The sequence below is a fragment of the Poecilia reticulata genome, chromosome 7 (assembly GCF_904066995.2).
Source record: "Poecilia reticulata chromosome 7, P_reticulata-male-v2, whole genome shotgun sequence".
In the NCBI taxonomy this organism is placed as follows: Eukaryota; Metazoa; Chordata; class Actinopteri; order Cyprinodontiformes; family Poeciliidae; genus Poecilia; species Poecilia reticulata.
This window is the reverse complement of record NC_088836.1, coordinates 7470026-7488656: the sequence shown is the minus strand read 5'-3', so window position 1 is coordinate 7488656 and position 18631 is coordinate 7470026. Positions and strand designations below refer to the sequence as shown.

At 35.4% G+C, this 18631-nt stretch overlaps 1 protein-coding gene across 1 annotated transcript; it reads left to right on the top strand.

The window, feature by feature from the left end:
* The first annotated feature begins 3083 nt into the window (after positions 1–3083).
* On the top strand, positions 3084–16237 carry LOC103467075 (voltage-gated potassium channel subunit beta-2-like). Its single transcript, XM_081608736.1, has 15 exons — positions 3084–3189; positions 3780–4096; positions 4338–4381; positions 4603–4640; positions 4742–4821; positions 5386–5430; positions 5895–5939; positions 6713–6756; positions 7018–7104; positions 7847–7932; positions 10048–10168; positions 11846–11940; positions 13177–13297; positions 14308–14396; positions 14720–16237. Exons 1-15 carry the CDS (start codon positions 3139–3141, stop codon positions 14819–14821), a joined length of 1365 nt encoding a protein of 454 aa, XP_081464862.1. The 5' UTR covers positions 3084–3138; the 3' UTR covers positions 14822–16237.
* The last annotated feature ends 2394 nt before the right edge of the window (positions 16238–18631 follow it).

Sequence of the window (18631 nt, the reverse complement as noted above, 5' to 3'; positions counted from 1 at the left end):
AATTAGTTTAAAACTAGCAATTTACAGATAGATAGACGGACGGATAGATAGATAGATAGATAGATAGATAGATAGATAGATAGATAGATAGATAGATAGATAGATAGATAGATAGATAGATAGATAGATAGATAGATAGATAGATAGATAGATAGATAGATAGATAGATAGATAGATAGATAGATAGATAGATAGATAGATTTTTATTACAGACTCTAAATCCAAATTACATAAAAAAGAAAATGAATACAATAAAATACAATAAAAGAATAACATGTACAATAAAAAGGGCTCCTAACCATTCAGGAGGCAGTCCTACCAATGTCTCCAAAGTACAGATGAGTATTTTACTGCACTATATTTAGTGTTAGTCAACAGTAGGAAAATTCTATTATTAGACTTATTTAAAGGACAAATAGATTTATACATAAGCTTTCTTAAGACAGCCATGAAAGTGCTGATGCGAGTAGATACAAACAGTTCACTGGTGCTTGTCCATCTGGGCTTTATTAAGCAAAAGTCTAAATTGAACATCATTAAAAGCACCTTCAATTTATGAAGATCAATCTTTGCACATCATTGTCTTTTTCAAAATGTCTACTTATAAATGGTCAGCTGATTCAACACATTGAATCAAAGGAACAGTGTGTAATCAGACAAAAAGCAAAAAGAAAAGCAGAGGAAGCTATCACCTACTTATCTATCTAAGATAAATGGCTTCGAACAGCTTTGCTCTTTTTCCTAAATTAGTGAATCCTAATTTTGTGAAACACAGCCCTCTGGAAATACCAAAAACCAAATCTCCTGTAAAAACTGACACTTTAAACATTTACAAAGTAATACTTTTATTTTATTTGTTTACATTCATTTTCATTTTCACTGGACTAATATCAAAATAGGATAACAAAATTATACAACAAAAATGAAATTTTCCTCTCCAAAATGAAAAAAACTTTCATTTGAAAGGAAAATCACTCAAGTTCCTGTCGGATTTTAACATCGACTTTATGATTGGAATTGTGTATTATCAGATCCTTTTTCAAACTGAACTCTTTTACTGCTTATAGGCAGCTCAGCTGCATATCTAACAGACATGTATTCTAGTGAAGAAAGATAATATCAGAAAAGATAAAACTAAACGAAACTCCTCAAATCATACGATCTCCTGTGAGATAAAATCTGCCGCTTTGCCTGCTGAGACATGTCAACATGACTCGTTTTTCTCCCACCCACACGTATAGTAGGTGTTACTTGTCATGAATAATTATACATTGGCAAAAATGTATGAATCACGGCAGCCTACTGAGGGATGGTAACACAAACAAGAATGGGCGAAGCATGAAGATCTTTGACTTTTTAGTCTCACACTGAACGTTCACTGTCAGATTAAGGAGCTTCAAATTCTTAATCTGTTACGATGAAAAGTCTGAAATGAATTATGGCCTTTTGTGAAATGTGCCTGAAAACCTCAGGCCGCAGCCTGATCGGATACCTTTACCATTTCTACTGGCTCCTTTCAATGCAGAGATGTAACAGTTTTACTCAAAGTTGACTCTATGGATGACTGCAGTGCCTCACCGTTTCTGTAAGGCTGATTACAGACTCCCTAGAAAAGAATGCAAGTTTTTAAAAAAAATGTTCAAACTAAAGAATTACTCTGAGTTGTGTCACACACTTTGGTTTTCGATATTGTGTATTCTTCTACTTTTGTATTCTTTTCAGGGTTAGCTTTCAGTCATTGTTCTTCCCTTGTTTGGTTTATTATAAAAAGCATTACCACAGCAGGAGGCTGCCACCTCTATGTTTCATTATTTGGATAAGTGTATTCAAGGTAAAGTAGTTTTTTTCCTACACATTGCATTTTGCATGTGGGTCAAAAACCTTGTCTTAGTGTACTACACCAAATCATAATATGATACTTTGGGGTTGTAACTCGCAGGCACTTGCAGAGGGGGGGAGTAGAGAGGGCTTGAGCCCCTGCCCCTTTTACCCTTGGTACCACTAGTGCCCCCTTTTGAGTTTTTTTTCATTATTATTTTTAATATGTGTGTCAGTAAGCTTGTTTGTACCCCTCAACAATAATATTTAGATAAATATAATAATTTTACAAATAAATAGTCTGGCTATAAAAGATTTATAACAAAGTGTTGGGAAAAACTGCTTTATCCAATCTGACATCAGGTGACCTACATAGTAACAATACAAAAACATTATTTTTCCTTTTAACGTCTTTGAATTTTGGTGAAACCCTGACTGGAAAATTCATAATTTTCTTAATCAAGCAATTATTACAACAATTACTTGGTTGAAAAAATAATATTAAAAAAGCAGACCTGGCCACTTACTTCAAATTTGCTTTTTCAATTTGAAAAATCATGTTTTTCTTCCTTCATAACATTCAGGAGCAGCACTTGTGACAGACCTGCTTCTTTTGGTAGGGCTTATGTTTTCTATATATTTACATATATTTATGTGTCGTCACATTTTTTACGAATTGAATGTAGAGTAAATATATTAACTTCCACACTAAGATGGATTAATAAACCTATTACCAGAAGTTACATTTTAACACTAAGCCAATTCTACAAGCTAAAAATATCCAGACTACAGTTTTTATCAATAATAAAGTAGAGTGTACCACACCAATGGGAATGTTTTGACTTATCTAACAATGTTCATGTTATATAACGGTGGTTATATAATAAGGATTGTAACCTTCACTCCAACTCTTGGGATGAAGCTTCATTTCCTTCCCTAGAACATTAACAGAACTAACATAAGGACTGAAACTCTGTCTACAAACAGGGTTTCTTTTAATAAATACAGAAGTTTCTAAGACATCACAAGCGTAATGCTACATCTGAACAGGCTTTTGGTTGTCAGACAGACAGGCTTTTAGTGCAGATGCCAGTTTTAGTACTAATATATAATTCATATGGAATATTATGTTTTGCTCTGCCATGCAGACAAAGTTGCTCATGGGGCTTTCTTGTTGCCACGTGACCAAGAAGGAAGGAATAGAAAGCTCTATAAACTTCCTCTCAAAAATGATTTTGGTGCAGTTCAGAAGCTAGCTGCTCCTCTTGGCATCAGGCTAAGAGAGAAACACTTTACTGCTCACCATCACCGGCCGACACCATGAGCAGCATCGTTCAGAACCCCTGCGTTGGTCGGGCGCCAGCTGCTAGGGTGAGTACATACGATTGTTTCTGGTTTTAAAAACTGAACTAGATAGGGAATAAGAAAACATAATAATGGAATTTACATTATTTCTGTTTTAAGTAATGCAGCTGGTTTGTTTTTGTCTCAATCAAACTTAATGACATGTTCAACAGGCAAATTCCCAAAATATAATTTTCTCTTTAAGGATTTGTGTTTTAGGTGAACAAGATTACTTTAGTAAGACAATATAAAAAGCTTTTAAGACATTCCAATTTATCAAATGACATCAAAAGAGAGAGAGGAAAAAACAGGAACTTTTTTCAATTATTTTTTAAAATACCTGTAACCCCTTAACTGACAGCTACATTTTCAGAACAAATCTCATGTGTTTGTTAAAAAGTTGCTCAATTCAGTTCAGTTTGTTTGTACTACAGCACTTAATTGTACAAAAAGAGTAATTTCAATCCAATCTTAAATTTATTCCAAATGATCCTAGTAATCAAATAATAAAGTCAAGTGCAGTAATTCATAAAGAACCCATGAGACTGCATCGTGCTAGACTTTACAAGTGAAACTTACTCTGATATCAAGTTTTCTGATATGTAATTTCATTCCAGATGCCCAAATCTGTGACTCGTGAAAGCAGTGGAACCTCCAGAAGCAGCAGCATCAGCAGTGACAGCAGCGGCTCTGGAGGGAACATCCGTTCTCTCCTGTCCATGAGCGAGAGCGTGCACGCTAATCTGAGCAGCTTCTTTCCAGAGCAAGCACTGGAGAAGGAAGAAACCCGTCAGCGGAGTCATCAGCTGGAAGAGATAAAACGCCTGAAAGAGGTCCATGCCGCTGCTCAGCTCAAAAACCTAGAGGATTTTCTGAAGATTAACCGAATCTCTCTCAGAGACAGTTTGGCACATACCACAGGGATGATTTACAGGTAAAAAAAAAAAACAACAACAGGATACAACTGGATGCAAAACCAAATCCAAAGATTAGTGAGAACAAAATTTAATGAATAAAACTGGAATATTTCAGAGATATGAATAATTTTAGGCTTGAGAATAAAAATAATAATAAAAAATATCCATTGCTTATGCTTATGCAATAGTACATTTTCACAAAGGTTTCTCTAGTATATATGTATAAACACAATAATTACTTTAGTTTTGTGTCAACAGAAATTTGGGAAAATCAGGACTGAGGGTGTCCTGTGTTGGATTAGGTAAGTAAAATTAAAATAAAAGACAATCTACAATATCAACAACTATAATAATAAAAAACCTGAAAGCATGTTGGACAGCCCTCTATGGAAGTAAATATGTATCACCAGGTACAGACACTGTGCTTGTGGGGCGCTCTGCCGGTTGAAAAGTTAAAGTTGGGATTTCTTTCCATAATCCCCTTTGCATCCATAAAAAGTTAAATATTCCTGTTTTTGTGCAGGTACATGGGTTACTTTTGGAGGCCAGATCACAGATGATGTAAGAGAAAATGTAACTACATTATCATGTACAGGTCAGAGGAAGGGCAACTACTATACATCAATTTTGTTTGCTTAACATCTGCATGGTTTTTGTCCCAGGTGGCAGAGGAAATGACAACTTTGGCATATGAGAGTGGAATCAATCTGTTCGACACATCTGAAGTGTACAACTGTGGAAGGTAAGAATGGCCTCAAAGCAGGAGTGTCTCTTAGAATTAGTTCTATGGAAGATATCTGACTTTTTTTTTTTAGATATTTAACAGTTTTTTTTTCACCCTGTGTAATTATGTATATGATTTTTTTCACTGTAAATTCACCAGCAAAAATTTCACCTGGAAAAAAATTACTTGCAAAAAGCAATCTAGATTGGGCCTAAACTGCGACTGCAATGCACATATAACAACAGATAAAAGATTTAGAAAGAAGTTCTGCACCATGCCATGAAGAAAGTGTTGAATTTTCAGACACAACTGTTTGAGACTTGCTTCTGCATTGTAAACCGATCTCCCATTTGAGAAAATGGGGGGACACATGTTTGTGCCACTTTAAATATAGATGTTAGAGATTTTGCATTTTGCATGCACTTTGATATGTGATTTCTCCCTCTGCAGATATTTTAAATAAAACAGCCAAGGCAGCTAATTTGGGATTAGCAATCCCAAATTAGCCACAGACTGTCTGAGTCTGTTGTAAACGCTGAATATCAAAGCATTAACAGCTTTCTTTCCTCTGCCATTTCTCAGGGCAGAAGCCGTCTTGGGCGGAATTATAAAGAAGAAAGGGTGGAGGTAGATTGTTTTAATGATTATTTTAATAATTGCTTGTAATTTATGCAGTCTAAAATGAGTAAAATATAGTTGCCTTTTAAACTGATGTCATTTAAAAAATATTTTCCTTTTTTTTTTTTCCAAACTTGATTTATTAAACTGATATAAACTATGACTATGAACTGTATGACTTAATACATTATAAAATATTGTTATTAATAAGAAATTAATTGTAGATTGTGTACATCTACAATATAATGAATATTTTTGAGTTTTTCCTAAACTGCAACAGATTTTAAATGATTTTAACAATTCCCTTGCTTTTCAACAGAGAAACTGTTTAAAAGAAAAGTTAAAAAAAAACATTTTGGCTCCTGACAGTTTCTGATTGTTATTCAGGCTTTTTCATTGGGATATATTGTTTCTAGACATTGTGCATATAAAGCAACATTTCTGTTTCTTCCCATGCTTGTGTTTGATTGTAGGCGTTCCAGTCTTGTCATCACTACCAAAATCTTTTGGGGAGGAAAGTATGTACATATTTTCTTGTCTTCTATGTCTCTGTATGCAGCGAAAGAAGTCTGGAGTTTATGTTGAGAAAGAAAATGCAGTAACTAGTATTTAAAGCAAAAGTGACTTTTGAAGTCAGCACCATCATCAGAAGTCACAAGAGAAACAATGGAGAATTTTTGTAATCCTGAGGAAAACAGCTGATGAAATTTTGAGACAAAACACCAGAGATTAGGAAACATTGGCTGCATTATATTTCAACTGATGGCTGAAGGGCAACTGCAGAAATACTAAAATTATAGCTCATACCAGTCAGAGATACTGCTTCCAAAAATCTCAATAAACCAGATCAAGAGCAAGATTCTTTCAATAGATATTTAACTACAACATAAGCACTATAAAATGAGTAAAAGCCAGTGGTTTGTATCCTTTTACTAACATCTACTGAAATTGGAAATTGGGTTGTAACAAAACAGGTCATCAGGACAGAATCGAACCTGCGACAGCCGCAAGGTCTCCTTACATTAAGCACAAACCAAGGTCTACAAAGACTGTGATGTTTGGTGTGGAAGGACTTGACTTAGCTGGTTTGACTGGGTTTTAGTCTTGAACTGAAGCCAATAAAAACAAAAATTGGGGAATATTACAGCAGAGACTGGGTCTGACTGTGGGCCCGCGTCATAGCAAACTCTGCTGATAAAGAATCAGATCTTATCAAAATTGAAATACGTTTGAAAGTAGAACAAATACTTTTTTCATATCAACAATAAATACATTTCTTTCTGTGTTTTAGTGCAGAAATGGAAAGAGGACTTTCTAGAAAACATATAATTGAAGGTAAGATGTGGAAACACCTTGACCAAAACCTTGCTTTGATTTTCTAACATACCTATATGAAAATACATGTTTTTAGTGATCTGTTATAATATTTTAATTTTATAAATCTTATTAATTAGCAGAAAATCATTATATTTGTCCAAAATAATGACTCTTAATCATTAGCCCCTGTGTAATTATTCTATGTGTTTCACTTAGTGATGGAGTTACTGAACTAAACAAACTTTTCAGGAATAAATGATGTACGCCTGAATTCAACAGGTTTAAGAGCATCACTGGACAGGCTTCAGCTAGAGTACGTGGACGTTGTGTTTGCAAATCGACCAGATCCATACACACCTATAGAAGGTTAGTGTACATATTTTTGAGATCAAGCACTTTTTTTCAGTTTGCTTTTAAAAATGTTTTAAATTGTTTTTCTCTGTCACTTTGTGCAATTCTAAGAACAGAAGTCTGTGCCTACATTTTCCTCACACTCCCCTCCTCGTTCAGGGATTGTGGTCTCTTAATGTCAGTGTTTATGTTGTTGAAGCGAGACAGACGTGGGAGGAATGACATAACGGAGCTAAATCGGTTAACAGAACCTGTGAATAAAATCCTGATGAATGTGGAAAATATATATTGTTTTACGTTGTACAGAATTGACCTTGACAGTATTACCTTTATTTTAGAAGGATTTCCCCCCCTGTTCTCTTAGTAAAATAATTAATAATTCAGGGTTTCCCCCAGAAAACTTGCTAAGCCTGGTGGTTGGGGCGCTAGGTCAGTCATTCATTAAGCAGCCTGCTGTGCTTTTGAGTTAAAAAATTTTTAAAGTTAAAAGGAAATTAGAAAATTTTACTTGGTAATTATGTATTGTTGAAAGATTAATGCTTGAACATCGACTATAAAATCTTACAAAATGCAAACATAAAAAAAAATCTAAAATAAATAAGCAATTCTTAGCCAGGCGAGGACCCAAGTAAAGCTTGGTGGCCCGCCAGGCTTTACTTGGGGGAAACCTTGCAATTGGTTAATGTATTCTGCTTGTGTACATTTCCTATTTGCTGTGGTCCAGTTTGTAACCCCTTTGGTCTTTTTTTTTTGCCAGAGACAGTAAGGGCAATGACGTATGTAATCAACAGGGGGATGGCTCTGTATTGGGGAACATCACGATGGAACTCCATGGAGATTATGGTGAGTTTTATAACAAAATACTAATTAGTTTATTATCACTAAACTCAAGCAAGGCTTTTGTCTTGCTGAGTTGGAGTTGGTGGTGAAACCCAAAAGTGAATTTGTCATCAGAAAAGAGAACATGGACGATTCCACTGTTGGTAAGATCAAACTCACTGTCCACCTTGTTTATGGAAATCTGATATGGATTTGAGCCATGAAGCCAAGCAGGGAACAAGTTCAACACATTATTATAGGCATGGTAGGTAACTAGCACCCAAACTGTTATGATCTGTGTTTCTGTGTATATTGTAAGGTTTTTCTGTGTTCAGTTTCTGTCCTGTGAGTCTCTGTCTCTGCGTCTTCCCCTGTTGATTGATCCCAGCTGTATCTCGTTCCTTGATCACCCTCCCAGTGTATTTAAACCCACCTGTTGTCTTTGTCTCTTGTCGAGTCCTCGTCTATAGTCAGATGTTGTCTTCTCAAGTCTCTGCTTTCCAGTAGAACTGTAAAGTCCTGGTTAGCGTCAGCTCTCATTTTCAGTCCTGTCTATCAGTAGCTACCAGTAATTAGTTGTGCGCTAACTTTCTGCCGAGCCGCCTGTGTTGGACTGTTTTGAGTTTTCATCATTAAATTAATCATTTCTTCTACAACCTGGGTTCCTGCGTTCATCCTCACCACCTCCTATTCACCTAATCTTTACACAAACAGTAAATGATTAAACCAAACACCTGCTTATATGAGATTAAAACTAAAATTGGTGTTTCTTACCCATCAATATGCTCACTAAACCACATCCAAACCAACAAATATAAAGAAGTTTTACCCCAATTCTACCAGATTCAGTCCAACCAGCTGATGCTTGGTAGGTTACAAGTTACAAGTTGTAAGCGTGGATATTTTTATAAGGCTTTCTATTAAATTTGTGAATGCCATTTTCAAAAAAATCTCTTTATGATTTATTGATGAATCTTTCTCTCTCTCTCTCTCTGTTAGGATGTATAAAAGTACTCAATATTTCCAATGGAGGTAAAGTCTTTTTTGCAAAGTGCTCTTGTGAGCATCTAGTGAAGAAAGTGTGAGCCAGAGTGTAATCTAATGAAATGAGTCCTGAGGGATTTGAGGCTGGCATCTTGTTCTGCTGATGAGACTTTTGTCATAAAGTGAGAAAAGAAACGGTCCTCTGGGTTTTTCCCCAAACAGACTCCACTTCCTAATTAGTGTTAGTGCTGGCTTGGTTTCGGTTCTGTCAAGACTGGTGGTTGGTGGTGGACTTATTTTATACAGAAATTCCTCGGAGGTCCAATTCGTATGCTTCAGTCTCTAACCGAAACATACTTAATAAATTAAGTTGGCAATAAATTACCAACTTAATTGAATTACTTGTACCAATTGAAGTGATTCAAATAAGTTGGTTCTATATTAATTTTTAAAATTTTAAATAATTTAAGTTCTAGCTGTATTTTAGGTACAATGTCAGTGGTAATGTAGTTTTGGATATTTTAGTTTTTTTTAGTTTGGAATAACTTATAAATAAAAGTTTGAATTGACTTTCTCTAGAATTAAGTCAAAGAAATTTGAATTATTTATTAGAAAAAAATAAACGATCTGAGTAAGTGTGACTTAAATTTATCATGTTAAACACACTTAACAAATTAAGGTATAAAAACTTAGTAAATTGAGATGTGAAAACTTAAGAAATGAGTTGGATTATCATAATATACTGAGGTGGGTAAACTTAATAAATTGAGCTGGTCAGACAAAGGTCACAAAACTGACATTGAAATCAATTGTTTCAAGTCAAAGTAAAAATATCCTTCACATTAATTAAATGAACATAAATTAGTTAGATTTCAAAATTTTAAGTTAATTGAACAGAAAAAAAGTAAGTTGTCTAGACTTCATTTCATCTTCTCCAGGTCAGAATATGAGCTGCTCAGGCTGATTAAATCTAAACTTGATCATTTTACAAAGAACATATTAAAATTAAAACAACTGATAAAAAGGGATTCTCACTTTCCATCCATCCATCCATCTGTGCATTCCCCCAGACATACATGTCTGCATAGTGAATTTTGGGCTCAAGCAAAAATTGAATAGCTAAAGAATAACTTTTTCCCCTGGGTTTGTCTGCAGGAGGCGTATTCTGTAGCACGACAGTTCAACCAGATCCCACCCATTTGTGAACAGGCAGAATACCACATGTTCCAAAGGGAAAAGGTGGAAGTGCAGCTCCCACAGCTTTACCACAAAATAGGTAAGCACCTTCCATAGTGTTTGGGAAAGATCCAAAACAATGAAAAGCTTATGCTTTATTTAAATCTTTTTTTACATAGCATTTTGTAATGAATTGGATTGACATTTCCAGCTGTTTCTTCCTTGTTAAAATGCTGTAGTGGGAATTTTACTCACTTCTATCATAATACTTGAGTTTGAGGACAGACCAAAATGCAGACAGGAACTGGGAGCATGTATCATGTTGAAAGTTTAATGAAAAAAACGAAAAACTTGCAACAAAAAAAAATCACAGGGAGCCAGAGCAGAACAAAAACCAAGAAGCTAGCTTCTGGCTGCAAAGTCAAGTAAGTCTACTTGTAAATTTATTCCTTTCATTTTTACCTGTAAAAGGTAATGCCAAAACTACTTAGAAATGATTGATTTTGTGTTTGTAGTTGGTGGTATGAAGGAAATTGTGAAATTTTTTACGGTTCCAAAATTATGGGCAGTTGAATTTTGCAACTAGGTACGTAGCAATGTTTAATTAGCTATTATGTTGTATTTGGGCAAAAAATCGAAAATCCGCCACACTAACTTTTGTTTGTTTTGTTTCTTCCTTAGCATATATTGTGCTAGGTTTGATTGGGCTCAGAGTTGATCTTTGGGAGGGGAAGATTGTTTCTGGCTAATGCAACGTTTGTGGCTCTCTGCAGCCTTCCGATTGAGAGTCCATCGCATAACTCAGTGAGCTACTCCACTGTATTTACTCATGCTGGCAGTGAAACCAAATTCAAAATTAACTTATTGATTCCGCAAGGAAATGAAGTGAAACACTTGGCTCGACCCCGAATCAAACCTGTAGCTTTCCAATTCGGAGACCATCACATTACTCACTGAGCTAAAGTTTGTAATGCATTTTCTTACACAGTCAAACAGAAAGAGGGGATTCGCTAGCTTTTGATTTAGCAATGAGGGCACAGGAAAAAAATCTTCATTGTGAATGTGTGATGGTCAGCTACAATAAAGTACATGTGGATTAAGTCATTTAAAGTTGATAGAAGTTGATATAAATACACAAATGAAGCACCTTGACTGGGATGTTGACTGCTTCTGGCCCATATACGGTGGGTTTGGCGCCATCATGTGGCCAATTAGGATAACTACACAATGTAGTCAGATCACACTCCTACTCTCTACAATTGTTTTTCACATATAGAAATATTGAAAATGCCCCTATACTGTAGTTCATACCAGAAGGCGGTTGTTTTTTTTTTTTTGCTAACTGCCAGTAAAAATCAAGAAGAAGAAGATGAAGAAAAAGGAAAAAGGAAGAAGAAAAAACAGGTTGCAGGTGTGAGGAGAGAGAGCAAAAGGCAGACTGAGTACAGATAGAAAGTGGCACAGGGGTTGAGGGAGAGTACACAAGGGACTAAAGAATAACTAAACACTAAAGAATAACTAGACCTAAGAAATATAATTAAACTAAAGTAACAAAGAATAACTAGATACAAAAAATAAACGTAACTACAATCACTAAGGAAGGACTGAACTAAAGTAAAACAGAGACAAGTCTGATCTAATAAAAAAGAAACTAAGGAATACAGAAGAGACAAACTTCAACTCAGGTTAAAGCTCTGCATTATTAATGTAAAATAATAAACTTCATTCTGTTGCTGAGCATTATTTTATATTGAATTTATTTATCCGGAAAACACAGGCATTGGAGCTATGACTTGGTCTCCACTGGCATGTGGAATCATCTCAGGAAAATATCGAAGTGGAATACCGCCTTCTGCACGGGCTTCACTTAAGGTAAATAATTCTTCTACAACTTTTGTTTGCTAATCTTCGTGTCAACCGTTTTTTTTTACACAAAAACAACTTCCGATGGATCAAAGTTACACAGATGGGTTAAAACAAAAATATTAAAACTTTTTTTATGCACTTATTTTGTTACAGGTTCATTGGGGGCTGGTACCATGTCTAACAGTTAGTGTGTCAGAAAAACCCTGAAGAGATCATCACTCTGTCATAGGCATTTATATAGACACTCACTGGCCACTTTATTAGATGCACCTGTCCAACTCCTCATTAACACAAATGTTGAATCAGCCAATCACATGGCAGCAACTCGATCCAAGACATGGCATGTAGACATGGCCAAGACAATCTGCTGCAATTCAAACTAAGCATCAAAATAAGGAAGAAAGGCTGGTCTGAGTATTTCAGAAACTGCTGATCTACTGGGATTTTCACTAACAACCATCTCTAGGGTTTACAGACAATGGCTGAAAAAGAGAAAATATTCAGTGAGCTGCAGTTCCGTGGGCACAAATGCCTTGTTGATGCCAGAGGTCAGCAGAAAATAGCCAGACTGGTTCGAGCTGATAGAACGGCAACTTTAACTCAAATAGCCACTCATTACAACCAAGGTATGCAGAAGAGCATCTCTGAACGCACAACACATCAAACCTTGAGGCGGATCAGCTACAGCAGCAGAAGACCACGCCAGGTGCCACTCCTGTCAGCTAAGAACAGGAAACTGAGGCTACAATGCACACAGGTTCACTGCATTTGGACAATAGAAGATTGGAAAAATGTTGCCTGGTCTGATGAGTCTCGGTTTCTGCTGCGCCATGTCTTTCATAAAGTGTGAATCGTCTCAGAATGGTTTCTTGAACATGACAATGAGTTCACTGAACTCGAATGGCCTTCACAGTCACCAGATCTCAATCCACTAGAGCATCTTGAGGATGTGGTGGAACGGGAGATTTGCATCATGGATGTGCAGCCGACAAATCTGCAGCCACTGTGTGATGCTATCATGTCAATATGGACCAGACTCTCTGAGGCATGTTTCCAGTACCTTGTTGAGTCTATGCCACGAAGGATTAAGGCAAAAGGGAGTCCAACCCAGTATTAGCAAGGTGGGCCTAATAAAGTGGCCAGTGAATGAACATGTTTATCACACTGTGTCTGAATATGAACAGCTTTGTTAATTTTCCATAGTTAAAATCTGATCTGTGATATGTGTGTGATCCCCCACAGGGATATGAATGGATAAAAGACAAGATAATGAGTGAGGAGGGTCACCGAGAGCAGCTCAAGCTGCGGGAACTAGAAACCTTCGCACAACGACTACAGTGTACCTTGCCACAACTTGCTATTGGTAAACTATACAGGGTTTTCCTGTGACTGTCGTTTTTTTCTATCCATCACATTATTTTGGCCATTCTGGAATATGTTGTCTTTTCTGGGTAACTTTTTTTAAAAGTGCTTTATGTTATTCAGACGTTTTCATTCAACACTTTTCCTGTTTTTGATTTAAATTTTTAAGCCATAATTTTGAATGTTTCAATATGAGGCAAAATATAAATTATACCCATTGAGATTAAATGGTGTTCCTGGGCGATCCCATCACGTGCAAAAGCACATGTTTAAATCCACATTTGAACAACAACAATTTCCTAGACAGTAATAATTTTATTATTAATGAGTAAAAAACATCTTAAGACACAGCGATGGACATCCCTACTGTGGCACTCCTAAGGCTATCGGCTAAGAAACTAATTACAAGAAGTGTTTGTAAAAATCCAAAACTGTCACTAGATTATGTAAAACCAATAAAATACAGGTGTACATATTGACCCAAAATATTGATAATATCAAATTGATATCAGTATCGACTGATGAGGACTAGTGTAATAAGATCAATACTTTAATTTCAGATTCCCTCTTGAAATTTTGTTAATTTTGTACCGTAGTTTCTCAACTGCATTGTAAAAATTGGCCTTAATTAGCTTTCAAATTATATTTGCACTTTATTTAGAAAACAATGCACACAATATTTTTGTTTTTCTATTGTTTCTGTTTATCATGTAAATGTATTGTTAAAGTATTTTGTAGACTTTATCTAAATCGTGTCCTAGATTTTAACAAAATAATTCAAAGGAAAACCACAAAAATACCCCAAGGTCAGATCTGCTGGTTATTAAGTGTAGTCTGGATGTTGAAGAGACAGATGTATCTTTAATTTAAGCATTTAACAGACTTGTGACTCTCCTCTCCTCACTCATTTAACAGTGAACAAAGTGTTACTTGGTATGGATTTTAATTTTTGATTCCATTGCTGATAAGAAGTGCGGTCAGATTGAATCCTTATCTCTGACATGTTCACAGCGTGGTGCCTGAGAAATGACAAGGTGAACTCTGTGCTGCTGGGGGCTTCCAGACCCGCTCAGCTGGTGGAGAACATCAGAGCCATCCAGGTCAGCGTTCACACAGGAAGCAAATGTAATTAGCGCAAATATGCAACCAAGCAAAACAAAACCAATAGAGGGACTTTTTCTGATATCTATTGTTCAGTTGTCTGTGGGGCTTTTCTTCTTATTTCTGGTGATTTTACATATTCACAGTAACATTGCAAATACAAAAAAAAAATGGTCTGATTTAAATAAATAAGAAAACACATTAAGGTTTGACTTTAAATTGGCAAGAGTTTTTACCATCTGTGATGGCACACTAATTGGAACTTTAAGTAAACCTTTTTGTTTTACTTTAAAGAATAATTTTTTTCCCTCTATTTTCACAGGTTCTTCCAAAGATAACAATGTCCATTGCAGCTGAGATTGATTGCATCTTGAAAAACAAGCCCCACTGTAAAAAGGGTTCCAGATTTTCAAAGGAGCACTGACAGGCTGCTGTAGACCCAGTGCATGGTGGGATGTTGATCCTTGTGTAATTCATGTACACGTCACTGTTGTAAAAAAAATAAAATAAAATAAAAATAAAAAACAAGCAACTGAAAACAAATAAACACATTTAGACAACACTACTTCTCAATTATATTGTGATAAATTGACTGCTGCCATGAAAACTGAGAGAAATGTTCAAAAGACCAGAGTTTGACACAAGCTAGTGAAAAAAGAAAAAAGAAGAAATATGGACTAACTGTTTACCAGAGACGGATTGTTTCTCCGGTGTTGTAATGGGTCCAAACGATGTGTCGCACTTGGTTAAGTGTTTTGCCAAAGCTGTGTAAAACATTGCCTAATTCAGTTAAATGATTTTTTATTTTATTTTATTTTTTTGTATAATGTAAATCTACTGTCACACCTTAGGTGGCGCTATAGTGCCACACAGAGTCGTTGACCATGCGTGTTCCTGCTGAGCAAAACTGCAGGTAGAGAAAATTCACTGTGTGGAGAAAATGACTTGTTTCCCTGGCAGATTATTTCACTTATAACCTGTTTCATCAATATTAAGGAATTGCTGACTTAAAACAAGCTCATCTTTCTTGCTGAAAGTTACTTGTTGGTTATTTTTGTCTTATTTCAAGTGTACTGCAAAGTTTTCACTAGAAATTAGACCAAAAAATATTGGTAAGCTTTTGTGTTTTTACAGTGCAAGTTTTGTCTTATCTTGGAGTGGCGTTAAAAATTAAAAACTATGTGTAGTTTGCAGGAATAAGTTTTCAATGGTAGGATCAAGGAGTTGCACATAACACTCTAAAGCATAATGTGCATTCCAAAAATAAAATAACTTTTATTTTCTTGATGTTCATTCTACAGATAACAGCAATATCACTGATCTATTTACACAAATATTCATAGAGAACCTCTAAGAAGGAAAACCTGCACATCACGTGCAGGGTTGGTACTTCTGATATTTGTACTATTTCCAGGTAATCTGTGTTGTTCTGATTCTGCTTAAGTAATCATTACACCTGTAATACAGACATCAGGGTGTAAATGTACATGTGGATGTTCGAATGACTGAATGCAGTGAGGCGCTTTGCAGTCCTCTCACTTGATAGAGCACTATGTAAGTTCAGGCCATTGACCATTGACCATTATTATTTATTTTATTATAGGTGTGTATGTGTTTGTTGGTTGAAACATATGTTTTTATTCCTCTTGATATTAATGTTATGTTGTCGTTTCTCTTAACAAAAGTGTTATTTAATGAGGTGAATTGAAATGCAACTCTGTAACTTTTGAAATAGGATTTACAGTTCTTGAAATGTGTGTTTGTTTCACATATCATGGTAGGAAATAGCTGCTCTCTGCGTTTTCCTGATCTGCTCTAACGAAAACACATTTGTAAAACCCTCAGTATTATGACAATATAATTATTGTAAATCTTCAACAACGTTTCTATGAGGAACGCAATCTGTTTTAGTTGCATTTATCTCCACGGAGTTAAAAAAAAGATTTTTCATTGCTAGAATTCATGATTTTATATTTACACACATTTTCTCCAGCAGAGACAAATTTGTGATAAAACGACATCAGATACAACAACTAACAGCAAATTTGCAGTGGAATCTGCTTCTGATCATTTGTTTGGGTAAGTGTCTCTGCATAAACTATGTCGCTGAAATTTTCTTAATGTAACAGATCAAGAACATCATAGATCAGATTAAGAATGTACCATTCAACATTTCTACTGCGATAGTTGGAATTTATTATAATAAAAAACGGATGGCCGCATCTGAAATTGGAAAACCAAAATCGGATCTCTGATTATTGCTGTCGTTTTAGCACGACTGGAGAAAATAAAGACATTTGCTTAAAATTCTTACACCAGATATTATCTGGTGCGCATGACGAAATGTGTTAATTGTTTTTCCTTCAATGCACCTTTAGAGATTCCATACGACGGGACACTGAGTCCAAAAATATAATTTTATGTAATGGTTTTATTTGGATTTTTATTTTTATGTGAATAGTAAAAACACACGCTGTTGTGCTGCGTGTGTGAGTGAAGATAAAGCTGTCTGACAGCGAGCATAAAAGAGAACTGGAAAACAAACTTTATTCCCACACTTTCATTGTCAACTCTGCAGAGTGTTGTATCAGAAATACTTATTTTTCCAGATTTATAAATAGAAAGTTGGCAGGAATGGAGCCCTAAACTGTGTTGCTTAAAACAGGAAGAACAAACAACTAAAATATATAAAATATTGCAGTTAGATATAAAGGGGAATAAAAGATTTTAGTATTTTGCTCTTTGATTCTAAAGATGGCGGCAATGTAACAAATTGTTTGCCGACTGCTGTCATGAATCCATAAGAAGAAGTTTCAAGGTCACGGTTCAATTCTCACCTGAAACCAAAAATCCCAAACACATTGGTAGAAGATAAATTGATTTATTTTGTATTCTTAACACTTATATGTTAGAGTTTGCTCTAACATATAAGACGTATAAAGGGTCCAGAGCCTTTTCCTGCTCCGCCCCTCGTCTCTGGATCTCTTCCGCAGTTCATCCATAAGCCTGATTCACTGTCTACATTCAAATCTAACCAAAAAACTCATTTCTTGCTATAATGTTTTTCTTTAATTGTGATGGATATATTGACATATGCCATATATGCCTTCTATTGTTTCATAGTTTTGAGTGCTAAGGCGAATTCAAATAAAACTTATTTTAGTTGTATCCCTATATTCCAGTTTTCTTCTGGAATATGAGACGTGTGGTTTTAAGTCTGACATTAGAACAAAAACAGGTGATGTTGTGAAGAAGGACCATGTGTTTATGTGTGACACAAAATGATAAGATATCAGTGTCAGTTTCAAAGATGACACAATTACAGCTCATGTGAGAACAGGACAACAAGGACACAGCTGGGCTCTAAAGGAACAGTTTCTACAGCAGCCCAGAGCTTCTGTAACAAGATATTCTAAAATAAAACTGAGAAAATCTGAGACTTTGACATATTTTCTTCCTGATAGAAAATGCAGAAAACAACAGATGCATAATGTATTAGCACATGGCTAAATTAGAAACAAAACAACTTACAAATCAGACTTTGTAACAAAGTGTGGAAGCAACGTTTTAGATGATGTAAATTAATTGTTAAATATTTCACATATGTATTAATTTCATTGCTGTTTTCAATGAGAAAGGACTAGGAGGTTTTCTTAGGCGTTAAAATGGATCTGTATGCAGAACCACCTGAACTGGTTTATATATCCATTCCCATGGAAATTTTAAACCAATACTCCACAACTTCTACGTCTTCCTAAAAGAAAAACTTTCTTTTCCTCCCAGTAAGTGCTGGTGTACAGTTTACTGATAAAACTTGTTAAACTGATCCAGATCATTATGTCATCAAAATGACAATCAAAAAATTAGCAGCTTTGTCTCTCGTACCAAGAAAATATTAATGTTGAGCGTTAAAATTGGAATAAAAAAAAAAAATCATATTAGGACATTTAAAAAAAAAACACAAATTGTTTCACAGACCTCTCACTTTTACTGATTATGAATGGTTCTGTGAAGAAGCTACACTGGACTTTAGATGGGAGACAGATAGAGGAGAACAGGAGGTTCCAGGGTCAAAGACACAAATGAGCACGAACTGGTGAACAACGCCACCACTGGAATGTATGAGAGGACCAGGAGGTCGATGCATTTTCAGCAGATGTCAAGATAAATCACACATAATCAAACTCTCGGTCTTCAGAACACCTGAAGACCAAAAGAATGTTCACTTCAGAAA

What these genes read in the sequence shown, in the direction of transcription:
- LOC103467075 (XM_081608736.1), top strand. Translation starts at nt 3,139, where the DNA reads ATGAGCAGCATCGTTCAGAACCCCTGCGTTGGTCGGGCGCCAGCTGCT. An exon ending in GAAGTGTACAACTGTGGAAG is followed by an intron (nt 4,822 to 5,385) that starts GTAAGAATGGCC and finishes GCCATTTCTCAG; the next exon opens with GGCAGAAGCCGTCTTGGGCG. An exon ending in CTGCACGGGCTTCACTTAAG is followed by an intron (nt 11,941 to 13,176) that starts GTAAATAATTCT and finishes GATCCCCCACAG; the next exon opens with GGATATGAATGGATAAAAGA.